The sequence below is a fragment of the Hyperolius riggenbachi genome, chromosome 4, assembly GCF_040937935.1.
Source record: "Hyperolius riggenbachi isolate aHypRig1 chromosome 4, aHypRig1.pri, whole genome shotgun sequence".
Taxonomy (NCBI): domain Eukaryota; kingdom Metazoa; phylum Chordata; class Amphibia; order Anura; family Hyperoliidae; genus Hyperolius; species Hyperolius riggenbachi.
The window spans coordinates 360,823,241-360,850,590 of record NC_090649.1 but is presented as its reverse complement, the minus strand read 5'-3'; the positions used below and the strand labels follow the sequence as shown (position 1 = coordinate 360,850,590).

At 45.4% G+C, this 27,350-nt stretch overlaps 1 protein-coding gene across 1 annotated transcript in view; it reads left to right on the top strand.

Annotated features, from left to right (window-relative positions):
* STX11 (syntaxin 11) overlaps nucleotides 1-26,514 on the top strand; it is a 99,669-nt gene extending 73,155 nt beyond the window's left edge. The window contains exon 2 of the mRNA XM_068279546.1: nucleotides 25,612-26,514. Within this exon, the coding sequence (XP_068135647.1) occupies nucleotides 25,617-26,474 (858 nt within the window). The 5' untranslated portion in view covers nucleotides 25,612-25,616 and the 3' untranslated portion in view covers nucleotides 26,475-26,514. The remainder of the gene's footprint in view (nucleotides 1-25,611) is intronic.
* The last annotated feature ends 836 nt before the right edge of the window (nucleotides 26,515-27,350 follow it).

Below are 27,350 nucleotides of genomic sequence, written 5' to 3'. Positions count from 1 at the left end.
CCTGCCTGCTACCCCCTCCAGCATGGCAGCTCCCTCCCCACCCACAGAAAGGACTGGGACACGGGAAACTGATCCGTTTCTGTGTCCACAGCTGTCTGTGTAGTCGGAGATCTGTTTTTGCATTAGGTTTCACTACCCCTGCATGGATCCGGGGTCCATGAAAACCCTGCATATTTGGACCCTCTATTCAGTTTTTTTTAAAGCGGATCCCCCGGATTGCCCACGGATCAGTTTTCAAAGTGGGTGAAGACTTTTTTTTTTAACATTTGTTTCTATGGCTCCAGTTTTGGTCTGGGTCCCAAAAGGGAGCCACGAATACATTTTTAAATCAAATGTGAACCGAGCCTTAGGAAACCTTTTATTTTAGACACTGCATCTTCTGATAATTTTGCCACATAATCCCATCCCTTAGCATTTATCATTTCTTTATGCGAAGTTTTCAATCTCCTTGTTGTAGGTGTTTCACAGACTTCACCTATGAGTTGAAGGTGTTTGGTGGGGCTTCATGTTAATGCTGCTGCACAAACCGTTTCAGACATTCTGCAGACATGTTAAATACGCAGTGCAGGGAGACAAGAGATCAGCCTGATGGAGGCAAGTTAAACTACACAGAATATTTACATTCAAGAAAAAAGCAGGTGTGGTGCAGCACTCATGTAGACCACGTCTGGACATCATCACGATGACCTTTACCAGATGTGCCCTATGTCCAACAAAGGTGGAAGGAAGGGTGAGCGAATGCATATGAACAGGAACAGAAGACAGGCACCATCCGTTGCCGACAATTTTTTTTTTTTTTTTTTTTTTTTTTTTCTCATTACTCCACTCGTAGGTCACAATCCAGTTAAAGACGTTATGGCACAGATATCACTGTACATTGATTAGGCTCATGTGGATATGTGAGAGGAGGTGGGTGCGAGGGCGCTGTACAAACCTGCTGGGTCGCACAGTGCCCTTGCACCCACCTCCTCTGTAACCAATTAAAGGAAAGCTGAGACAGAATACAAAAATTGCATACATACCTGGGGCTTCCTCTAGCCACCTTCAGGCTGTTTGCTCCCATGATGTCCTCTCGTGCCCCCTGGATCCTACGCTTGCTGCCCTGGTAATGCATGGCTCCCCTTCGCACTCTCATTGCCAGACTGACTGCGCATGCGCTGACTGGAGGAATTACCGGGTCGGCTAGAGGAGGATCCAGGTGGCCCGGGAGGACTGCAAGAGAGCTAACAGCTTGATGGGGGCTGGAGGATACCCCAGGTATGTAAACCTTTTTTTTAAGTCCTCTATCAGGTACACTTTGAGTAACCTCTTTCCACAGGCTTTACCCCCCCCCCCCCCCCCCCCAAAGTGACCAGGCTATTTTTTGCAAATTACGGCTCTGCAGCTGTAATGGCTTGCTGCAGAGCCACAGATCAGTGCTCACAAATTAATACACCCCCCCCCCCCACCCCTTTTCTGCCCACCAACAGAGCTTTCTGTTGTTGGGCGCTGATCGCTGCTGCAGGATGTGGTTTTTTTTTTATTTATTTTTTTTTTTAAATAAAATTTACTAATTTTTATTTATTTGTTTTACCCAGCCCTCCCTCCCCCCACCAGCCAATGACCGCGATCGACTGTAATAGGCATCTGCCTATGAGAGCCGATTGCTCCTGAGCCTCCAGAGAGGACAGCCGAGTAACACAGCTGTCCCCAGTACAGCGCTGCCGTAGACTGCAGAGCTGTACAGTGTAAATAGACGGTGGTTTCGCCGTCTAATATTTTGCTGGCGATGATCGTCGATGGGAGACTGGTGGAGCAGAACTCCGTCATTCAATCGGGGATGTGCGCGATCCCCAGCAAAACACGCCCCCAGGACTTGACGCCAATTGGCGTTGCGCAGTCCTGGGGAGCCGCCGCGCTCACGGCAGTTGCCGTGACGTAGTCGTATAGCGGTTAAAAAACACTCTGCAACCGATGGTGCCTGTATTCTGTTCCTCTTCATATAAATTGCACAGAATAACTTGCATGGTGGGTAAAACCAAACTGAAGTTACTTTCTGGATCGTGAGTATATGTATGCATCTACAAACTATATTAACTTGTAACGTCTATATTTTAGAATTGTTCTTACTTAATGTTTTTTTTCTCAGTGTATTTTGTTACAATTCAGAAATTGCAGTTAGTAAGCAGTCCTCATCCAAAATACATCAAGATGGTCCACACTATAATACGGCCACCACCATGTTTCCTGTTCTAAATTAAAGGAGGTTCTTAAGCTGGAATACAGAATTTGCATTTCATCAAACATTTTTTTTATTACACTTTTCATTCAAGTAAAAAATCATCCTATCATCTGTCCACAGAACATTCTTCCAATAGCTTCTTGTTTATCAAACTGTAGATTGGCAGCAATGTTCTTATTGGATTTCTTCTTGTAACCCTGCCATGCACACCACTGATGGTGGACTCGTGAAACATGACCTTTACCACTCTAAGGCCCAGTGCACACCAAAACCACTAGTAGATTGTCAAAACGCTAGCGGTTTTTGGAGCAGAGAGCAGATATTTGGCCGGGTGCACACCAAGCGGATTTTGTATGCGATCCACCAGCCGCATCAGCCAGTGAAAACGCTTGGCTATTGTATTTCAATGTGTGGTGCACACCGGCGGTTTGAGGTTTTTTAGCAAACCGCAAACGCGCAGCAGGAGGCGCGTTTGCGGCTTGGCAAAAACCTCAAACTGCCGGTGTGCACCATTCCTTTGCAATACATTAGCCAAGCATTTTTCCAGGCGGATGCGGCCGGCGGATCGCTCCAAAAACCGCTCGGTGTGCACTGGGCCTAAGAGAGGTTTTTAGTTCTTTAGAAGGTAGCCTGGTGTTCATTTATATCTCCTCAATTGGTACACTGCTTCTCTTGGTGTGATCTTAATTAGTTGACCGCTTCAGGGAAAGGTAACCTAAAAAGTCAAATTACCTGAGTTTTACCATCTGCCTGATAGTACCAAGTCTTAAAGTGAACCACGCACCTTTTTTATCATTCAGGACATTTCTATAGCACATGAAAAATGCATGCCGACAATCTGTTTCATTATTAAAATAAACTTTCATTTTACCTTGTATTTTACATTCAAAGTAGATTAATTACCCTGTTTCAACAGGGCTGCCCGGCCGTCCCCGGCCGCAGAGTTTTCAGGTTCCTAAGTGTTTTATTGGGCTAATTACCAAGAGGTAAACAATGCTATTAGACAACAAAGGGGGTTAGTAATTAGGACTGTTTCTTCAAAGACCTAGTTTGTGTCAATGTGTCAAGATAGCATCTCTGACTTCTGTAAATAAGAAATGTGAGAAGGGGAGGGGGGAACATAGCAGCTTCTATGCCAGGAGAGATTCCATTGAAAGAGAATGTGCTCAGTTCCCTTTAACTGCCTCCGGACCAAAGCAGTGCAGGTGTACATCTTGCAGGTGGGCTTGCGGCTCTCACAGGACGTAGATTTTACTGATTCAAAAACTGCACATACCCGCCGCTACGACGATCACATCGCTTTCTCCTGCTGCAATTCACTCGCCCTATCTTCTATATGATGGCAGAGCTGTGTGAGCCGGTTGGCAGCCGATTTCATTGGCTCCTGATCGCGTGATCACTGTAAGCCAAATCCCATTGACTTACATTGACGGACAGGGTCGGGAGCCAATCAAAGGAGCCAATCAAAGTGCGGGGACCTTGTCCTACAAAGTCACTGGACCTGACAGAGTGCAGAGTGGGACAATTGGAACAGCTGTTAGTTTTGGGGGGAATGTAAGTAAGTTAGTAGTGCATGCTACAGCAGTATCGTGCCTACTTTGAATATTTTACTTGCGCTGCCACACTAAGCTGTGCTGCTTGAGCAGTGTAGCTTAGTGAATCAACCCCTACTGATTTGTCTGTGAGCCAGATGCAGCCATCAAAAGAGCCACATATGGCTCCCGAGCCATAGGTTCCCTACCCCTGATCTAGAGGCTTCCCTTTCCTGTTGTAACTATCAAAATGTTATGTTGCAAACCTCACTGGTTTACCTCAAGACACACACATGTTGTGAAAGTAAGACTCAAATTTCCCCTTTAAGTGTTCTGCTCCCTATAAATATTTGACAAATCTGTGTTTGGATCATTCTACTACAGGTAGAGTCTCGGTTAAGTGGCACTGACAGGTCTGCTGATGCCGGATAAGTGTGCTTTCTGGTTGCTTGAGAATCAATGCTAAAAATAGACCTAGCTAATTCAGTACTTTACCCCACCATATATACACATTATGAACGTTGTATTAATGTTAAAAAGCAGTAATTGAAAGTATATTAACCTTTGTTTGGGGAGTCGTGAAACCCAGTCTTTAACCTTCCTGGCCGGGGTAAGCCGCGCAGGAGGTTTTCTCAGGCCCTGCTCGGCCGATTTACTTACTTTTTTTTTTTTTTGCTGGACGCAGCTAGCACTTTGCTAGCTGCGCCAGCACACCGATCGCCGCCGCCCCGCGCCCGATCGCCGCTATCCGTCGCGGCGCACGCCCCCCCCCCCAGACCCCGTGCGCTGCCTGGCCAATCAGTGCCAGGCAGCGCCGAGGGGTGGATCGGGACTCCCAATGACGTCATGACGTCGCTGAGGTTGGTGACGTCATCCCGCCCCGTTGCCATGGCGACGGGGGAAGCCCTCCGGGAAATCCCGTTCTTTGAACTGGATTTCCTGATCGAAGCGGGCGGGGGGATGCCGCTGAGCAGCGGCTATCATGTAGCGAGCCCTGGGCTCGCTACATGATTAAAAAAAAAAAAAACTGCTGCACTGCCTCCTGGTGGAATTTTTCATACCGCCAGGAGGGTTAAGGGGGCACTACAGCGAAAACTGTAAAATTTAAAATATGTGCATAAACAAATACTTTTTTTCCAGCGTAAAATGAGCCATAAATTACTTTTCTCCTATATTGCTGTCACTTACAGTAGTTAGTAGAAATCTGACAGAAGTGACAGGTTTTGGACTAGTCCATCTCTTTATAGGGGATTCTCAGGGATATATTTATTTTCAAAAGCACTTAGTGAATTGACAGTTGCTCTGTCCAACTGCCAAAAAACTGTGTAGCGGACAGGAAAGCTGGCCAGCATCATTGTTTGTTTAAATCCTTTTTAGGGAATATCTGTATAAAGAATAAAAGCCTTGCTGAGCAGAGCCGGGACAAGGTCCTTCAGCACCCAAGGCTGAGACACCAAAGTGTGCCCCTCCATCCCTCCCACCCCAGCCGTCACACACTGATTGCTGTTAGACTAAGAGCCACCCCGGGGCCCCCAACCTTAATCTCTAGTTATCTGGCTTGCAGTCACTGCTATGTATGCCCTTTTCTTATTTCTTTCTGCTTTAAACACAATTGGGAATGACAGCTGAATGAATTGTGCGCCCCCTCCTACACTGCGCCCTGAGGCTGGAGCCTCTTCAGCCTCTGCCTCGGCCCGGCCCTGTTGCTGAGAATCCCCTATGAAGAGATGGACTAGTCCAAAACCTGTCACTTCTGTCAGATTTCTACTGCCTCCTGTAAGTGATGGCATTATAGGAGAAAAGTAATTTATGGCTCATTTTACGCTGGAAAAAAAATGTACTTCTTATTTGTATATGCACATATTTAAAATTTTACAGTTTTTAGCTGTAGTGCCCCTTTTAAGCACAGAAGAGCCCACAAACGGCCTAAGAAGCAATTTGTGCTGGTTGGTTGAGACTGCTACAGAGTTGAGTTCCTGATAACCAGAACTCTACTATATAGGAATAAATGCATAAACATAGCATTTGGCATTATTTGCTTAACAGGGTTCCCATCAGATATAGGAAAAAATATCCCTTTTGGGTAATGTGTACAGAAATATGAAAAATTTAAAAAAGTTTTCAAGTATGACCATAGGCTGTAATTTGGGTAAAAATGACACATAGCACACAATTATAGCATTTCGCAGGGTGCATTGTATTCAAATGATATTCATATGGAAATGAAAGACTGGGAAAAAATGGAATTGCATACTCACAGACTTGGTGTAAACTGAAAACTCCTACTCCCATATGCAATTCACTTTTTCACCTACGTTTTCTCCTAGGAGATACAGTGGTTTGCAAAAGCATTTGAGTTTTGAGAGGTTTTCCACATTTTGTCATATTACTGCCACAAACATAAATCACTTTTATTGGAATTCCACGTGAAAGACCAACACACAGTGGTGTACACATGAGAAGTGGAATAAAAGTCATACATGATTCCAAACATTTTTTACAAATCAATAACTGCAAAGTGGGGTGTGCGTAATTATTCAGCCCCCTTTGGTCTGAGTGCAGTCAGTTGTTCGTAGACATTGCCTGCTGAGTGCTAATGACTAGAGTGCACCTGTGTGTAATCTAATGTCTGTACAAATACAGCTGCTCTGTAATGGCCTTCACTTCAGCAGGGACAGGGAAGCTGGTCAGAGTTGATGAGGAGATGGATGGAGCAAAATACAGGGCGATCTTGGAAGAAAACCTCTTGGAGCCTGCAAAAGACTTGAGACTGGGGCGGAGGTTCCCCTTCCAGCAGGACAACGACCCTAAACATAAAGCCAGTGCAACAATGGAATGGTTTAAAACCAAACCTATCCATGTGTTAGAATGGCCCAGTCAAAGTCCAGATCTAAATCCAATCGAGAATCTGTGGCAAGATCTGAAAACTGCTGTTCACGAACGCTGTCCATCTAATCTGACAAAGCTGGAGCTGTTTTGCAAAGAAGAATGGGCAAGGATTTCAGTCTCTAGATGTGCAAAGCTGATAGAGACATACCCTAAAAGACTGGAAGCTGTAATTGCAGCAAAAGGTGGTTCTACAAAGTATTGACTCAGGGGGCTGAATAATTACCCACTTTGCAGTTTTTTTTGTGTGTTTTTTTTAATGTTTGGAATCATGTATGATTTTCGTTCCACTTCTCACGTGTACACCACTTTGTATTGGTCTTTCACGTGGAATTCCAATAAAATTGATTCATGTTTGTGGCAGTAATATGACAAAATGTGGAAAACTTCAAGGGGTCCGAAAACTTTTGCAAACCACTGTAATTTTTCATCTTCTCTGTTAAATAACTTTTCAGCCTTCTGCAGGTTAAAACAAAATCATATGTATGTGGAAAGGTACTGTCAAAATTATTTTCTTGCTTGCTGATGGCTGAAAAGATATTTTAGTTCTAAAGGTGTGAAAATATCACCTACAGTGCTGCCCATAACTATTTATTTATACCCCTGGCAAATTTTGACTTACTTTTACTATTACCCAACCAGCAAGTAAATGTTTGACGGGAAATTACATAGGTGTCTCCCAAAAGATAAGACTATGTACAAGAGGCATTATTGTGGGGGAAAAAAAAATTCTCAGCTTTTATCAACATTTGAGCAAAAAGTGTCCAGTCCAAAATTATTCATACCTTCCTCAATAATCAATAGAAAAGCCTTTATTTGCTATTATAGCAATCAAACACTTCCTATAATTGCAGACCAGCTTTTTGCATGTCTCCACAGGTATTTTTGCCCATTCATCTTTAGCAATGCGCTCCAAATCTTTCAGGTTGGAGGGTCTTCTTGCCATCACCCTGATCTTTGGCTCCCTCCACAGATTCTCAATTGGATTCAAGAAAGGATTCTGGCTTGGCCACTCCAAAACGTTAATGTTGTTGTCTGCTAACCATTTCTTCACCACTTTTGCTGTCTTTTGGGCCAATTGTCATGCTGAAATGTGCACTGTTGCCCAAGGCCAAGTTTCGCTGCAGACTGCCTGATGATGTTGTTGTTGAGAATCCTCATGTATTGCTCTTTTTCCATGGTGCCATTTACTGTAATTAGGTCTCCTGGTCCATTGGCTGAAAAACACCCCAAAGCCTTAGGTTCCCACCACAATTTTTGACAGTGTTCTTTGGGTTGAAGGTTTCTCCTTTTTTACACCAAGTGAAGGAAACCTCATTGTGACCAAACAATTCAATTTTTGATTTATCTGACCATAACACAGAAGACCAGAAGTTTTTTTATTTGTCCAGATGAGCATTTGCAAAGGCCAAGCGAGCTTTTGTGTGCCTTATCTGGAGAAGTGGTGTCCTCCTTGGTCTGCATCCGTTGAACCCAGCAGTGTGCAGTGTCCGGTGGGTTGTCTGCCTTGAGACATAGCCACCAGCAGAGCCCAGATTCACCAGTATGGCCTTGGGGTTGATCTTTGGATTATTTTTCACCTTTCTCGCTATCCTCCTGGCCAGCACAGGTGTCACTTTTTTGACTTCCGAACACATCTTCTGAGATTTTCCACAGAACATCTTGTATTTTTTAATAATACTTTGCACTGTAGCAACTGGAACTTGAAAACATTTAGAAATGGCCTTGTAGCCTTTTTCTGACTTGTGAGCAGCTGCAATGCGCAGCCGCAGGTCCTCACTGAGCTCCTTTGTCTTAGCCATGACTGTCCATAAGCCAACTGCAAAGAGCTGCTGTTTTTTCACCTGTTGAGTTGATTAAAACAGCTGTTCCCAATTAGAGTAATAAGTATGCTTTAGAACAGCTTGGACTATTTGGAATGGTACACACCTTTGGATTTTCCCACAGACTGTGACAGTTTGTGAAGAGTATGAATAATTTTGGACTGGACACTTTTTGCTCAAATTTAAATAAAAGCTGTGAAAGTTATCCCCCCCCCCCCCCCCCCCCACACACACACACATAATATAATGCCTCTTGTACATCGTCTTATTATCTTTTGGGGGTCACATATGACATTTCCCGTCAAAAAATTACTTGCTGGTTGGATAAAAGTAAATTTAAGTCAAAATTTGCCAGGGGTATGAATAATTATGGGCAGCACTGTAGGAGAAAACTTAGCAGAAAAAGTGAATTGCATATGGCCCTAGAGCCCATATGCAATTAACGCTTTCTCCTGAGTTTTCTCGTAGGAGATAATTTTTTCAACTCCCTTGTTTTAAAATAACTTTTCAGCACTTTACAATTGCAATTGAAAATGTACCAAAAAGTAGAAGTGCTACCACAATTATTTTGAGTATTTTCTCACGTGATGGTTGTTTAAAAAGCATTTTATTTACAAGGTGTGAAAATTTCACCTAGGGGAAAACTCAGGAGAAAATGTTACTTGCATTGTACCCTAGGCTACTATTCAATTTGCTTTTTTCCTACGTCATCTCTCAGGAAATATTTTCACCTCTTAGCTTATATGCAATTCACTTTCTCTCCGGAGTTTTCTCCTAGGAGATAATTTTTCATCTTTTATTTAGAATAACTTTTCAGCACTTTGCAATCGGAAAAGTACCCAAAAAAAAACCATGTGTAAAAGTACTATCAAAACTATTTTAAGTATCTCTTCCTGCTTTCTGGTGATTTAAAAATGCATTTTGACAAGTTTGAAAATATCACTAAGGGCCCTTTTCCACTTGCAATCGCTAGCGTTCACGCTGAACGCTAGCGATTGCTGAATCGCAATTACCGGCGATTCCCCGACGTTCGCCGCCGCGATTTTGCTATGCTATGCACTGCATAGCAAAATCGCGGCAAATATCGCTCCGCCGCGCGTTCGCGTTCCTGACAAAAACGAATCGCGGTAGTGGAAATGACCTACCGCGATTCCTGTGTTAAAAAGCAAACCGTAGCGATTGTAAAATCGCTAGCGGTTTGCGTTTTTGCGATTCAGCTGGTGGAAAAGGGCCCAAAAGTCTGGTTCACACTTGTGTTGGGAGTGGAAAACGGATCAGTGGAAACGGATCTTATCAGTGGTCGATCGGCTCAGTTTGAACTCCGTTTCAGTTTCGCTGCCTACATTCCGTTTCCCCACAATCACCACCACCCCCAAAGTCTATTTAGAATGGTCTGTTTCTTCACTAGTGTGAAAAAACGTTATTTTTTTCTCATTGTCCCCAATGCAGCGCTTCAGCTTCCATTTTCGTTCTGGGTTCAGCAGTCCGGAAAAAGTGGTGCTGCAGGAAACTTGCGATCCGTTCAGCGCATTGTATGGAACGGATCCGTTTGAACAGGTGGATGTAAATGGGTTAAATCGGAATGAAACTCAGCCTTTCTTCTTTGTTCAAAAAGATTTAGAGCATATATACTACCACCATTTTTTTTTTTACTAGAACAGCATTTAACTAGTTAAACACAGGAGTTGCATGCTCAGTGCAGAGAAAGCTGGATGCATCGGAACCGGAGATAATGTTATCTTGTGTTTACTTAATGGTATCAAGTGAGGAATGTGACACATTCTCTGACTGTGCAGACTCTCCTGAACACAGACAGACACTCAAAGTATTTCTGCTTAAATTGAAAGATGAATAAAATGAAAAGTCCGCTCTCAGAGCAAAAAAATTTACCTTGGGAACTTGTAATCTCTAAATGAATAATACTTATGTACAAAAGCAAATATAACCGTATGGCATATAAAAAGTAGGAAAACCTGTTTTTATTGAATATTATGTCAGGGTTTTATACCGCGTTAACTTTGGATCGATTTGCATCCATTAGGATCGGTTCCGATTCGGTTACGGAACGTTTGTTGTGTTTTGTTTTTTTTTCTGTTTTTTTTTTTTTTCACCAGTGTGAACCAGACCTTAAGAGAAAACTCAGGCGCACACCAAAAACTGCTAGCAGATCCGCAAAATGCTAGCAGATTTTGAAACTCTTTTTCTTATTTTTCTGTAGCGTTTCACCTAGCATTTTGCGGTTTTGGGAAGCGTTTTTGGTGTAGTAGATTTCATATATTGTTACAGTAAAGCTGTTACTGAACAGCTTCTGTAACAAAAAACGCATGCAAAACCGTTCTAAACTGCCATTTTTCAGAGCGGTTTGCGTTTTTCCTATACTTGGAGGCAGAAACGCCTCCGCAATCCAAAATCTGCAGCAGCCCGGGAGTATGCGTTTCTGCAAAACGCCTCCCGCTCTGGTGTGCACCAGCCCATTGAAATACATTACCCAAGCGGTTCCACCGAAAAAACGCTGCCGAACCGCTCTGGTGTGCACTAGGCCAAAAAGTTAATTGCATATGGGCCCCTATCAATACAAAACTTCTGAAGCCACAAGCAAGCAAGAGAATACTCAACATATGTTGGATATTACTGGTTTAACTACTTTGTGGTACTTTCAATTAAAATGTTGAAGAGCATTGAGGAGAAGATAACAAGTTGTCTCCTGGGAGAAAGCTCAGGAGAAAAAAAGCAAGGACCCCTGTTCGATATAAAAGTTTTTTTTTTTTTTTTTTTTTTTTTTTTAGTTTTTTGTGTGTGTGTGTAATTTCATTTTAACAGGAAAAGCAAGTAAAGCGGTTTCTGTTTTAACTTTTTTTTAAACCTACTCTGTCCATTTATGTAGCTTCAGTTATTTAGTAATTTCTTTAAGCACAGGGAAGTGCCTAAAAAGCCAGCCCACAGATATGTGGTCACAGCCTTGCAGTCATTTTAGAGCGCAATGGACAGTGTATTGGCTCATTTCCCTAGAACAGTTACTCAGTGAAGTTTTACATGCTATATTCCAGTCTTATTACAAGGTGAAAGTTTATGAATAAGAGTGAAATGGAGGATTCCACAGGTGCTGTGACACAGTGTACAGGTCAGTGTTACATTTATGGCATGGTTTCCTTTTACGTGAAATACTTTTGTTTGATGTGTACAGCATTTTTGCCTCCCTGTTAATTGCTTCATAACATCTGGGATGGTATGATGAACATTAACCTCTATGGCATGCTTAAGTGCAAGTATGCATGCCAATTACAGTGCTAGTTCTATTTCTTACAACTTGGCCTTTATGTAATTTAACAGTTTAGTTTATAGAAATGTAAAATGAACAGTGAAATCTGTTTAACTTGTCCTCAAACATCCATGTCTTTTTTTTTTTTTTTCCTCCATATCTGCTTCCTGTAGAGGCTAGCTAGCATGATACAGCTGTTGTAGTGTGCTGGATCTCATTGCTTATAAGGTTGAACAAAACTTATCTTAAATGGCAGTCCTGTAATGCTAAGCATTCTCTTTATATCACATCCTCGTAATGTTACTACTACTAGATTATTCACCATTCTCAAACCATGAGCTAAAGAGGTCAGAATTGGAAACTGGAAAGATATTCTGCAGGAAATTAGAAATTCTGAGATCACTTATGACCTCCTTTATATATACAGCAAGTGAACCAAAATGTAAAACCTGTTGTTTATAGCTTCCAGTCGCATTAGTTGGAATGGAAAAATATTGTGGCGGGAGTGAGGGTGTGTGCTGCAAAGTTGCTGTAACTTGACAATTCTGCTGCTGTTAGTTCCCACTTTTAGCAACATCTTTAAAAGAATTGTTGACACAAACTTTGTGTTATAAACAGAACCTTAGTTATGAATTTCGTTATTTTAAATATTTTGTAAAAAGACTTAGGAAATTAATTTGTGAACCAGATGCAAATTTACACTTTCCAACTATGAAGTCTTAGAGAGACAGGTCCATACAAAGTTGTCCCGAGCGTTGTGTGGTAGGGTGTGAATATAATAAGGTGTGGTAGCTTAACGCGGGAATGAAACACTGTATAATGCTGTGTGAAGTTATCAACAATTAGCTTTTTGAGATTTTATGAAATAGTGAGTCTAGTGTAATCTTATCTTGCGTAAAAAAAAAAAAAAAAAAAAAAAAATCTTGCAAATATATAAAAGGCTCCAGGATGTGTGATAGTGGTTTGTAGCTATTTATAATCTCTTCTGCGTGATTGGAGGATCGAACACGTAAAAGTGAGGCTTCCACCAACACTGTCACCTCATCGCCTATTTTGCCCACTTGTATCACACTTAAAGAGAATCTGTAACAGCAAAACGTCCCCTGGGGGGGTACTCATCTCGGGAGGGGGAAGCCTCAGGATCTAGTGATGGGTCGTTCGCGAACGAGCCGGCTCTTTGCTGCGAACGACGAGCCGGTTCTCAGTTTTGGAAGAGCCGATTCCTCAGCCGCCCCACAGAGCTCTGATTTGCTGTCTAATAAAGGGCGCTGAGGCATGCTGGGAGATGTAGTCCTCCTCTTGCAGCTTGTAGGAGTGTATGGGGCGGAGCAGAGCAGTAGCAGGAGGGATTGCCTCAGTCAGAAAAGCAGTCTGGTGTTGTTATTGAGACGGGGGCGGGGCTTTTACTCCGATTCTGAGTGGTGTCTAGTGATATTTAATGAAGAGCCGATTCAGAGCCGTAAGAGCCGGCTCTTTAATGGGAGCCGATTCAGAAGAGCCGATTCACCGAGAAGAGCCGGAATTCCCATCACTATCAGGATCCTAATGAGGCTTCCCACGCCGTCCTCCATTCCTCGGGGGTCTCGCTGCAGCCCTCCGTACAGCGGTGACATCAATATTTACCTTCCCGGCTCCTGCGCAGGCGCTCTGACGGCTGTCGGCTCCGAAGTAGGCGGAAATACCCGAACGCCGTCGGGTCTGCTCTACTGAGCAGGCGCAAGTCTCCGGCGCCTGCGCAGTAGAGTGGACCCGACTGAGATCGGGTATTTCCGTCTACTTCGGAGCCGAAAGCAGCCACAGCGCCCCCGCTGGAGCCTGCAAAGGTAAATATTGAATTGACAGACGGGTCTGTCGGCGGCTGTTCGGAGGGCTGCAGCGAGACCCCCGAGGGATGGAGGATGGCGTGGGAAGCCTCATTAGGATCCCGAGGCTTCCCCCACCCGAGGTGAGTACCCCCCAGGGGATATTTTTGATGTTACAGTGTCTCTTTAAAAAGCTATTCTAACTTTTTTTTTTTTTTTTCCCCCTCAAAATTTCTTTAAATCAGCCTAAATTTTGCTTTCACCTTTTTGTTTTGCACTTTAAAAGAAAAAAAAATCTACAAGAAATCTTCTAAACCTCCATAGTCATACATTAATCCGTACTTTGCAGTATTTCCTGAATTTATGTAGCACTGACATTTTATGCAGTGCTTAAAGAGAACCCAAGCTGGGTTTGAACAATGTGATCTGCATAGTGAGGCTGGATCTGCCTATACAGCCCAGCCTCTGTTGGTATTCCAAACCCCCCTAAGGTCCCCCTGCACTCTGCAATCCCTGATAAATCACAGCCGTGCTATCGACACACAGCGTGTCGCAGCGGCTGTGTTTTTCTCTATAGTGTCAGTCTGCTGCTCTCCCCACCTCTTGCAGAACTCCGGTCCCCGCCTGCCTCCCTTCCCTCCTCGCTGAATAGAGGGAAGGGAGGGGGGCAGGGACCGGAGCTCTGCAGGAGGCGGGGGAGCAGCCAAGACTGACACTACAGATGTAAACACAGCCGCATAGCGCGGCTGTGATCTATGTCTGATTTCAGAGTGCAGGGGGACATTAGGGGGGTTTGGAATACCAACAGAGGCTGGGCTGTATAGGCAGATCCAGCCTCTGTATTCAGATCACATTCTTCAAACACACCTCGGGTTCTCTTTAAAAAAACACACAGAACCATTTTCAAAGGATAAGGCACAATGCTAATGTTGGCTGCACCATACAGAATGTTGAAAAAAGAAAAATATTCAAAACTGCATAGCTAACTTAGAGGAACAGACCGCTTAAACAATTGCTTATTTTGGAACTACTATATTGCTGCCATTAAATGTAGCAATTGTTATTTTTTATTACTAGGCAGTATTCACCCTTGGAGGAATCGCAGCAGTTTCCCTGCATGCAAAATCTCACAAAAATGCGACAGCCCATGTTAGTCAAGAGAGTGGATCGCATCTAATGCGGTTCCCACATGTAGGAAAGCAAACTGCCGATAGTCAGCTGACTATGGACATCTGGTACATTAAAAATCACAATAAAAAACAAAAAAGTTTATGTAAGTTAGTATGCAACCTCCCGGTAAGGAGTTTGTCCCTTACGTTGGCTATGTGGTCTTTCTATCTTTTTGACTCAGTAAATATACATTTGACATTTTTGTACGGTGTAGCAGACAATGGCTTCTTTTTTTCTGATATAGGTTTTTAATCTTGGCTTGCATCTTTCAGGTGGTGCTGGTCCTAAATGGTTTAGTCTCAAATCTTTGAAAGAGCTTACAACCCAATATCTCTACCATATGCACAATTTTAACTACCAGTATGTTTTGAGATCATGTAAGGAAACCAAAGTATGTTGAAGCTGCAGCATAAATACGTCTCACGGGGTCCTCTTATGAAACGCTCAGGAGATCCCCTTTCCTACATTCAGGATCCCCCTCCCAGTGAGGAGGAGGGGCCCAGACTTCTTCCTCCTCCACCAGGTCTCCCTTCTCGTTCTCCCTTGACTGTAACAAGAAGGAAGAAGAAGCATCCAGGATGAAATAAAACTTCATTAAAAACAGGATAAAATAGAAAAGGTGGAGGTGGCTTACCTCTCCAATGACACTACTGAGTTTAAAGGACTTCTGAGGCAAGAAATGTAATCTAGTTTTACTTTACCTGGTGCTTCTTCTAGCCCGTTAGTCATTTGGGTCCCTCACCACAGCTCTGGTCTTCTCCGATGTCCATGTTGGTGGCCTCTAAGTATCGCTGACTTAGTTGGCGGCTTTCGCACATGTGTGAGGGATCTCCGCATCATCGGGAAGCATATTGCACATGTGCCAAAGACTGAGAATTCAACTGAGTTCTGGATAAGCTGCACATGATCGCCACTCACCAGCTTGTGAGACCACCCCTAGATTACAACTTTACCACACCAAATTCATAGCACTTTTACTCCATCTTGCTCCATCTTTATATTTCCATTCCTATGGTAACTTGCAGACAAAAACTGCAACAGTCTGACCTTATCCACTTTGGTAATGAACCCCTCCCAGTCCAGATGAAATTAGCTTGGATTCCTTAACAATCTGTATACTAACTTGTTTTATGTCCATTAGCCAGTCTATTGTAAGCTTTATGGTGTAAAGAAGGTGAGTTCTGCTCTTCCCACCAACACTTACTGCTGGAAAACCACAGATGGGACACTACTGCAGTGAGAGTGATGATGGGAGCAGCAGAGCAGACCCCACCTTTTAAGGTGTCCTTATGCAGTCAGCAGGGAGGCAAAACCTCATCTGATAGAGCAATCGCTTTTCCTCCCTTCATACTTTAGCCAATACCAGTGGAATAAAGGAGTGTTTTAGGATGGCTGGTTGTGAGCAGGCCACTGTCAATCCTGAAAAAAAACTATTTTTTGCAAAATGAACTGGTGGATCTGGAAACGTATTTTCCCAGACTTTTTATACATTATTTAATTAAGTTAAAATAATGTTCTACTGATGAAATTCGTGCCCTGGGTTTAATCTCTTCTCAACCGCCTAATGCTGATAGGCGTCTGGAAGGTTGGCAGCCCCAGGATCGCATCACACCCAAAGGAAGTATATGGTATTGTATCAGAGGCACCCCAGCCGGTATCACCACAACACAAGAAAAGGGTTATTGCAGCCATGAAAGGATGAATCCTGTTATCCAAATTGCAGATTTTTGTAGTGAAGCACAGTACAGATAAATTCTTCTAATGTTATATAGTTGTGTACTTGGCCACCACCTGTATGTTCACTCAAGGTGCAGAAAAGACAAACCAGGGAAGCTCTCAGCGTTCTCTTTACTTCTGGATAAAAAGGCAGACCAAGGTACAGAAGGTTACATTTACTTCGTGAGGGTCCTAATCCACTTAGGACCCCCTTCGGTATATTACGCTTCCCACCCAATGTGGTAATAAGTTCCCACACACAACGACCTCGGTATGTGCTGCCTGCTCTCAATAACATTAGAAGAATTGATCTGCGCTGTGCTTCACTACAAAAATAACACCGAAAGGTGTCAAGTCTTGGGGTGGGGTTTTACAGGGGTCGCAGCTTGCAGGCTGTTAAATGTTTTTTTTTTTTAAAGTTTTTTGTACAGCGCTGCAATCTAGCGCAGGGATGTATTAGCTGTCCCTCTCAGCGGCTTATTTTGAAATCCCTCTCATAGGCTGATGCCTGTGAGAGGTGGGAAAGTCATCCGATTGCCGCCTAGTGACAATTTAGGGGGTGGGGGGGAGGGGGGAAATGGTTAAAAAGTGTTGTGTGTTTAAAAAAACAAAAAACAAAAAAAACTGATTGCAGCAGGGATCAGAGCCCACCAACAGATTGCTCTGTTGGTGGGCAGAAAAGGGGGGGGGGAGAATTGTTTGTGTACTCAGTGTTATGGCTCTGCAGCAAGCTTTTAAAGCTGCAGAGCGCTAAATTGTAAAAAATCACCTGGTCACTAGGGGGGTGTAAGCCTGTGGTCCTAAAGTGGTTAAAGAACTGCTAGACTAACTACATAGTCTATCTAGCAGTCAAGTAAAAAGTCAACACAATCCTTTTTTGTTGTTGGTATTTCCAAGAAGTGTTCTGTTAGGTGCAAATTAACTTAAAATGCAGATATATTTCCTTTCCTTAAAGTGAACCTGGGAGGGGGGGGGGCTAAATAAAATGTATATATACCTGGGGCTTCGTCCAGCCCCCTTCGGCCTGATTACTCGCCACAGTCTTCCTCCTCCTAGATCCTCCGTTAAGGGCTCCTGTAAGTTCGGCCAGCCGATGCATGTGCAGTGTGGCTGCATGCACTCTCCCGTGGCTGGAAGCTTTTCATATCCGTCTCCCTTTACACATTGTATAGCAATAGAGATCTAAAGGTTCAGATAAACACACACACAATTTATTTATTTTTAACACTGTGGTAAAGTCATTGGTAGAACATCTGGTTTATTGGTAAAGGATCTATTTTAATCACTTGTATTGTTTTGTGACTAATTGTTAAAAGTACATTTAAAAGGAGAAATGCCGTACTTGGGGGCGTTTCTAGGTCCTGGGAGATCTGGGGTACCCCTGGGCACCAAGAGGGAATGTATGCGGCGCGCATAGTGCACCACCGCAAAGAATGGGCGTGGCCATGCCATGTAAAGTGGGAGTGGTCATAAGATGGGGCCAAATGTACTTGAACATAGCAGTGGCGTAACTTATATATGTGAAGTACTGCCCATTGAATATATTCAAGCACCTCACCTGGCTTCTGTCTTGCCTTCGGCTGGCTGGCCTGTGTGCTGTACTCGGCTGGTGGTCGTGCTGTGCTGGCCTGGCTGGTGGTGGTGCTGAGCCGGCCTGGCTGACGGTGATGCTGTGCCGGCCTGGCTTTGCTAGGTGACTTGCTGAGGCTTTGCTGGTCTGGGCAATTTGCTGAGGGCATTTTGGGGGGCTTTGCCAGGCTGTATGCTTTGCTGGGCTGGGACCAGGAGGCTTTGCTAGGCTGGGGGGTTTACTTAGCTGAGGGCTTTGCTTTGCTGGGGCTTTGCTTGGCTAGATAGGCAGCTTCCCCCAGTATAGATTATATAGGCAGCTTCCCCCAGTATAGATTATATAGGCAGCTTCCCCCAGCGTAGGTTAGATAGGTAGGTTCCCCCAGCGTAGGTTAGATAGGTAGGTTCCCCCAGCGTAGGTTATATAGGTAGGTTCCTCCAGTATAGGTTATATAGGTAGCTTCCCCAGTATAGATTATTATTATTTATTATTATTATTGTATTTATAAAGCGCCAACATATTACGCAGCACTGGACATTAATTTAGGTTACAGACAATATTTAGGGGTGACAAACAGCAATATGACAATACAGGAATACAAGAAAACCAGATCACACAGCCCAGTATGAGTACAAGGTAATGCTTAGTCAGTCACTGGAGGGGAGCATGGAAATCAGGCAAGTTAGGTTCACTCAAATGCATAGCATGGGTGCACAGTAATGGAGGTGCATGATCAGGTAGGACACAAAAGGAGGACCCTGCCCAAAGGCTTAGAATCTAGAGGGAGAGGTAGGGACACGAGAGGTATGGGGACCAGAGTTCAGCTGTAAGTTTGGAGTAATTGTGAGGGGTGGTAGGCCAGAGTGAAAAGGTGAGTTTTGAGGGCCTTCTTGAAGGTGTTGGAGGGAGCTACCCTAATGGGTGTAGGTAGGGAGTTCCATAGTGTTGGAGTGGCTCTTGAGAAGTCTTGGAGGCGTGCATGGGACTGGGTGATGCAGGGGGCGGTCAGGCGAAGTTCATTGGAGGAGCGGAGTGAGTGGCTTGGTGTGTATCTCGAAGTAAGATCAGAAATGTAGGTTGGACAGGTTTTGTGGACGGATTTGTAGGTCAGACACAATATCTTGAATCTGATTCTGGACTGGATAGGAAGCTAGTGGAGGGATTCACGGAGGGGAACCCCCTGGTGGAGTGATGGGAGGAGTGGATAATTCTGGCTGCCGCATTCATGATGGACTGCAGTGGGGCTATTCAGGTCATAGGGAAACCAGACAGAAGGGCATTGCAGTAGTCGAGGCGGGAAATTATGAGGGCATGGATGAGGAGTTTGGTGGTGGCAGAGGTCAGGAAAGGGCAAATCTTACAGATCATAGATTAGTTAGGTAGGTTCCCTCTGTATAGGTTAGATAGGCAGCGTCCTCAGTATATATTAGATCGGCAGGTTCCCTCAGTAAAGGTTAGATAGGTTCCCTCAGTATAGATTAGATAGGTAGGTTCCCTCAGTATAGATTAGATAGGTAGGTTCCCCAGCGTAGATTAGATGGGCAGCTTCCCCTAGTGTAGGAGGGGGCACTGGGCGGAGTGGCGGGGAGGAGCGGGCAGTTAAAAACTCAGTCTTCAGATCGCCACAGGCACAGCTTCCATGTGCTTCTGGCTTCCTCCCCGCGGCGTCCCTCGCATTGGTAACCGCGCCCCCTGTGATGTCGTCATGGTGGCGCTGTAACCAAGACTGATGCCGCGGGGAGGAAGCCGGAAGCTGTGCCTCTAGCGATCTGAAGACAGGTGAGTTTTTAACTGCCCACTCCACCCAGTGCTCCCTCCTGCCAGTCAATAGATCCGGGGCACCATGGCAACAGGGCCCTGGCAACGCCCCTGGCCATACTTGTATCAGTGTTCTCCCCAGAATTTTTTCCCAGCCGGGTGGCATGGAAAAGTAGCCGGGTGGGGAAGTAAGGTGGGGGGGGGGTAAACAAGGATGTGTGTGTGGAGGATCACAGAAAGTGTCGGGTGGGGTACTTCAATCACCCTGGGTAATACTAGGTGTGGGAGAAGAATGCGCCGAGTGCTACTGGATGTGGAGGTAATATCAATGAAAGCTAGCAGGTGGGGAGGGAGATCTCACCCTTGCTGCAGCTGATGTAGGTGAGGGGTTCATACTGGATGCCTCACACTATGTTAGTGGATTGAGGGTACATGACTGGCTAATGGACAGGGAACCATCTCCCTTTGGGTTATATGGAGGGGGTGTCTCGCACTGTGTGATGCTGATATGGAGGTGCTGGTGGGCAAGGGAATCAGACTATGGGAGAAGGGAAAGTAAAAAATACACACAAACACCCACACCCACCCGGCTTGCATAGGTAGAACAGACCCATCCGAGTCCAGGAGAGATTAATTTATGAAGGATTTCAGTTTGGAGGCACAGGACTTTCCCCGTCACAAGCACACATATAGAACAACAAGAGAGCTATGTGCTTCCACAGCCATTGGCTCTCAGTTATATCTGCAGTTTACATTGCGGCTGACTCCAGACAGCATTCCCACCTTTCACCGTGACCTGCCCAGGACCCTCCTGCTATAAATAACAGCCCACCACACTTCTCCATCCCGCTGTCAGCTCTCCTATGACTCCAGCACGTGTTTCTCCCCATGAATCACAGACCGCCGCACTGTTCCGTCCGCTTTATGCACTGAACTTCGTGCACATAAATTAACATGTTCAGCCGGTGAATGATTGCGCTCTGCCTGCCTCTAGTCTCTGCCCAGCACAGCTTACAATCAGTCATGAGCCTCTGCAGTGACAGTCGGCAGCTAGCGCTATCGTCACACCTCTTACCATACGCTGAGCCAATCAGTGCAGGAGCTCGCCGGGAAGCCCGAGATCTCGCGCACAGAGGGGAAGAAGCACATCCTGACAGCCAGGCACTTGTCAGTGAAGAGTGTGGCTTGCGGTGATTTCATCAGCCGGGCGGTAACTTATCTTACCCGGGCGCTCCGCCCGGCTGATTGATCCTGGGGAGAACACTGTATATCAGATGTGCAACTGGTAATGTCATAGAAAAGCAAACAGAAATGTGCACTCTAAGGGCCCATTCACACTAGAGCGTTTTGCCGCGATTTCAGCAAAACGCTTAAACTCTAGAGCTTTTTAAAAGTGCTAGTGTAATAAAACCATATGGGCCCGTTCTTACTAAGGAGATTTGCGCTAGTCGCCCAAAATCGCAAAACACAAACCCGTCGCCTGCACCATTTTCAGGCGATTTCCCAGTGATCGTGTTTCAGTGCTATAGAAGCGCTCGAATCTGATCAGAGAGGGATCGTATGGCTGCCTTTATTGCAAACAGATTGTGAATTGTTTTCAGCATGAAACCAATCACAATCTGTGGAGCTAAAGCCACCCCCCCCCCCCTATACATTACCGGCCGGCGCGAGTCCCCTAGTCTCCGCTGCTCCTTCTCCGCTCTGGGCTCCGGGTTTCGGACTGGCTGGCTTCACTTCATGTCTGGGAGAAGATTAAACAGTAGAGGGCGCTCTACTGTTTAAACTCCCTGCCGGGACAGGAAGTAGCCAGCCGGAACCCAGCAGTGAAGAGACAGCGGAGACCAGGGGACTCGCGCCGGCGGGATCAGGTAATGTATAGCCGCTAGCGTCAGTCGGGCATTCGAACGCCGTTATCGACGCACTCCCGACCCGACGGCGATCGAGGGAAATCTTCCACACGGACGGAACGACTGGAATCTCGCGAACGATCCCTTTTGGATGGAAATCGATCGTTCGGTCAGGGTTTGCGCAACGATTTCACAGCCGATTCGGGAAAATCGGTAAGTGTATGGGCCCCTTTACTTTCATCTCTACTATAAATTAGTTAGATCTCCAACACTCAGAACAGCAGCATTTATCAGACAAGTGGCAGGACATAGTTGAATTCCAGGGAATAGAGGACCTTGAAAGTAATACCCATAGCCGCGAAACGCATTGTCTGCTGTGCACAATAAAAAGTATATTTCCAATGAAAATCTTGCACTCTTGAAATTGGCAACACTAAGGTAAGATCTTCTTACCAATTGTATTAGTCCACTCGAATAATTATACCTTGGGCACCTCCTACCCCCTCCTTGCAAGTAGTAATGTTCTTCATGTAAATAATCAACATAAAGTAGTTGATTTGAGAGTCCCTTTCATTTAAAAATAAAACATAAAGTGTACCTGAAGGGGAAAAAAGTGCCCCCTCCCAAGGTACTTACATTACTACTTGCAAGGAGGGGGTAGGAGGCGCCCAAGGTATAATTATTCGAGTGGACTTATAAAAGCCTCTGCATCCTAATGGGATTCCCCCATCCTCCTCACCAGATACGATCCAGCACTGGGACCCCCGAAGATCCGCTCATCTGCTCTCCGTCATGCTCCTGTGCAGATGTGAGCTGCCTGCGTAGTAGGGACTCTTCAATTACCCCTCTTCTCTTGGTATAGAAGTTTTGGTGGATTTTCCCACAGACTGTGCCAGTTTGTGAAGGGTATCAATTTTGGACTGGACACGTTTTACTCAAATGTAAATAAAAGCTGAGAAATGTTTTTTTTAATCTCGATAATGCCTCTTGTACATCAACCTATCTTTTGGGAGACACCTATGTCATTTTACCGTCAAAAATTTACTTGCTGGTTGAATAAAAGTAACTAAGTCAAAATTTGCCAGGGGTATGAATAATTATGGGCAGCACTGTATATATCTAATCTGTTAAATGATTAAACATTCATGCTAAACCACTCCGATTTTTATCATGAAAAGTTGCAAAATGCTTACACACCTATTAGCCCGTTAGCCTCTTCAAACAAAATATTTAGTTTGAAGATGCACACTCTTTTTAATCTCAGCCGGCAATACTTTTTCTGCTGAATGAGGTAATGCAGAGTGGCGCAGGAATCGTTTTTTTATAGATACCTGTTCCAGACGCTGGACCAGTTTCTCCTCTTCATTCATCTGCAGCACTGCACTCCTGGCATCCTCTTATGATTTGATAAGATGGTGAGATGGAAGATGGTGTCAGTGGTGGAGCGCCACCCGGTGGTGGAAGAGGGGTAGTGGCAGAGTCCCTACTACACAGGCGCAGACAGCTCACATCTGCACAGGAGCATGACTGGGAATGAATTATTATGGGCAGCACTGTACATTTTCTTTCTGCTTAGCCCAGCACAAGGGGAGGGGGGGGGGGTGTGTGCGGGCATTGCCGCCGATCTGTCAGTCCAGGGGGGGGGGGGGTGCAGGCATATCGCCGCCAATCTGTCAGTCCTGGGGGGTGCGGGCTTATCGCTGCCAATCTGTCAGTCGGGGGGGGGGGGGGGGGGAGTTGCGTGCATATCGCCACCGACCTATCAGTCGGGGGGGGGGGGGGGGATTGGCGTCCGTCGCCGCTGATCTGTCAGTCCTTGGGGTTGTGGGCATTGCCGCCAATCTGTCACTCTGCAGGGGGGCAGTCACAACAGAAGCGTGCAGGCATATCGCTGCCAATCTGTCAGCCGGGGGGTGGGGGGGGCTGGTGGGCGGATATTGCCGCCGATCTGGCAGTCGGGGGGTGGGCGGTCTTGGTCCTGGGGGGGTTCTCTTGTGCGGGCATATCACCGCCGATCTGTCAGTCCGGGGGGGATGCGGGCATCGCCACCGATCTGTCAGTCTTGGGGGGGGGGGGGGGTTTGGTAGGGCATTCATATGCCGCCAATCTGTCAGTCCTGGGGGGTTGGACATGTGGGCGTCGCCGCCGATTTGTCAGTCGGAGGGGGGAGCTGCAGCATTGCCGCCGATCTGTCACTCTGCGGGGGGGGGGGCAGTCACAACAGAGGCGTGGGAGGGGAAACCAGGAGGGATAGAGGAAGCAGCCAATCAGGCTGCAGTAAAGAATTAGGGCGGGATAGGGAAATGAAGGGGAGGACCAGGGAGGGCAGTGGAGAGGAAAAAAACTGAAACTGTCAGTCGTGGGGGGGTGCAGGCATATCACTGCCAATCTGTCAGTCGGGGGGGTCTGCGGTCTTATCACCGTCACTCTTTGAGTCCTGGGGGGAGGCTCTTGTATATTATTATGTATTAATATAATATATTATATATATATATATATATATTGCATATCACCGCCGATCTGTCAGTCCGGGGGAGGGGGGTGGATTGCGGGCTTATCACCACCGACCTGTCAGTCCGGGGGGTTGCATCGCCGCTGATTTGCGAGGTGGGGGCGGGTTGCAGGCATCACCACCGATCTCCGGTCTTGGGGTGGGGGGGGGTTGGTAGGGCGTTCATATGCAGCCACTCTGTCAGTCCAGGGGGGGTTTGGACGTGTGGGCATCGCCGCCGATCTGTCAGTCCGGGGGGGATCTGTGCAGGCATATCGCCAATCTGTCAGTCCAGGGGGGGGGGTGCCTGCATTGCCACCGATCTGTCGGAGGGGCGGGGAGAGCTGCGGGCATATCACCACCAATCTGTCAGTCCGGGGGGGTGGGGGTCTGCGGGCATCACAACAGAAGCGTGGGAGGGGAAACTAGGAGGGAATAGAGGAAGCAGCCAATCGGGCTGCAGTAAAGAATTAGGGTGGGATAGGGAAATGAAGGGGAGGGCAGTGGAGAGTAAAAAAACTGTCAGTCCGGGGGGGGGAGGGGGGCGCGGGCCATATCGCTACCAATCTGTCAGTCTGGGGAGGGGGGGGCGTGAGCAGTGCCGCCGATCAGTCAGTCGGGGGGGGGGGGGTAGCTGCGGACATATCGTCGCCGATCTGTCAGTCCCGGGGGGGGTGCAGGCATGCGGGGGGGCTGTCACAACAGAAGCGTGGGAGGGCAAAACGGGAGGGATAGAGGAAGCAGCCAATCAGGCTACAGTAAATAATTAGGGCGGGATAGAGAAATGAGGGGAGGACAAGGGAGGGCGGTGGAGAGAAAAAAAAACCCTCCCAGCATGCTCTGCAGTATCGGTTATGCAGCCTCCTTAGCAGCCTGGGGGAAAACATGAATGCTATTCAGCCGACAAAAAAGTACGCTAGATTTTTAACTTCAGTATTGCATTTTTAAACAAAACATTTCTTTGTTACAGCTGATACAAATCCTAAAATAAATCTGCACAGTTTCTACTTCCTGATTCATGGAAGCTGACCTATTGTTTACAGCCTGTGCTTTTAAATAGGCTTATCTGCTATAGGCAGTCATGTGACACGGGGAGATCAAATTACAACTAGTGATTAGACCAGGCATGGGCAAACTCGGCCCTCCAGCTGTTACGGAACTACAAGTCCCAAAATGCATTTTCTTTTATGAGTCATGACTGTGGCTGTCAGACTCCACACACAGGATTAATAGATGTTGGGAAAGATCTAAAGCAGTATTTAGGACAAGCTATTCCCATCCCAGTTTTTTTTTTTTTTTAAGTGCTTATTGATAGTTGTCCTTTAAGCATTTGCCTAATAGGGTCATGCTAAAACGCTCAATGTCAGCACATTGTGGGGGACAAAACGCCAATACTAGAACTCCAAGTCTTCCTCCTGTGGCCTCACCCCACCTGTGACTCAATATAAGAGAATGCGTGCAGCAGCTGTTAGGCAGCTATTGTTTTTCATTCCATAACATTTATACATATTTAAAATGTTTTTGTTTAATTTGTAGTAATCATGAAGGACCGTCTCAGTGAGCTCTTGGAGTATGCAAGACTTCATAGTCAATACGTTCAAAATGGTGAAGATGCGGCACTGGAAGGTCCTGCTATGTTTGAAACCGACCATTCCTTAGAGGTGCTCTATAATGATATACAGCTCATTCGGACAGAGAACCACTTGCTGAAAGTTGATGTCAAACGTTTGGGGAAGCAAACAACACGTTTTCTCACTTCAATGCGTCGTCTTAGCAGCATAAAAAGAGATTCAAACAGTATTGCTAAAGACATTAAGGTGCGAGGTGAGGGTATCCACAGAAAACTTCAAAGCCTCAAAAGCCTCAGTGAAGATGCAGAGAACAAATCTGGTGGAAATGCTGTTATTACACGTGTGGCTAAAGCACAGTATATCACTCTGACCCGTGCTTTCCAGAAAGCCATGGTTGAGTACAATGAGGCTGAAATGGTTCAGAGGGAGAACTGCAAGATTCGTATCCAGCGTCAGCTTGAAGTCATGGGAAAAGATGTATCTGGAAACCAGATAGAAGATATGATAGAACATGGAAAATGGGACGTCTTCTCTGAAAATCTTCTCTCCGATGTTAAAGTGGCTCGTTCAGCTCTTAATGAAATTGAAACTCGGCATAAAGAATTGATAAAGCTAGAGACTCGCATAAGAGAGGTCCATGACCTCTTCTTACAGATGGCCTTGTTGGTTGAAGAACAAGCTGAGACTCTGAATGTTGTTGAGTTAAATTTGGAAAAAGTTAAAGATTATGTTGGAGCTGCCAAAACACAGATCAAGCAAGCTGTCGAATACAAGCGCAAAAATCCATGTCGTCAATTTTTCTGCTGTTGCTTCCCTTGCTGTAACTGAATTACATTTTTCCAGACGGCATTTTTGTGGGATGGTTTGGAAGGGGGGAGGGGAGGGGGGGTCGCTAGAGAGAGAAACAGTAACTGTATACGTGGACCTAATTTTATGAACAAGCAATAGGTGGCATAAGAACAATAGTCTTTGAAAGTCACCAAGCAGGTAATATAGGAACAATGTTTGTGCCTGAAGTACTGGAATGTGCAATTCTAGCTATCAGTGTGTTAGATGTCCTTCAGTATTTTGTGGAATTGTAGTATACACAGGCATATGTAAAACACTGCAAAACTTGAAAATGGGTTTAGAGTAGAATATTCATGTGTTTTATACAAAACAGAGGGGTTGGTGTTAAAAAAATTTTTAATCATTTTTACAAGGTTATTAAAATTTAAAATGTTTTCTATATTTTTTTACTTTTTTTTCACAGGTTAAGCAACTTGTAGAGAACTCAGTTGGTCAACTGAATGTATTGCTGAATATGGCATTGCGCTACTGGTGAAAACGCACAAAACCATCTGAATTGAAGTGAAAGATCTGTTAATGATTAAAGGACACCTGAAGTGAGAGGAATATGGAAGCTGCCATATGTACTTCCTTTTAAGCAATAGCAGATGCCTGGCTGTCCTGCAGATCCTCTGCTTCTAATACTTTTAGCCATAGACCCTGAGCAAGCATGCAGCAGATCAGTTGTTTCAGACATTATTTGCAGATCTGTCAAGATTAGCTGCATGCTTGTTTCTGGTGTTATCCAGACACTACTGCAGCCAAATAGATCAGAAGGGCGGCCATGCAACTGGTATTGTTTAAAAGGGAATAAATATGGAAGCCTCTAAATTCTTTTAACTTAAGTTGTCCTTTAAACCTTATTAAACAGCTTGA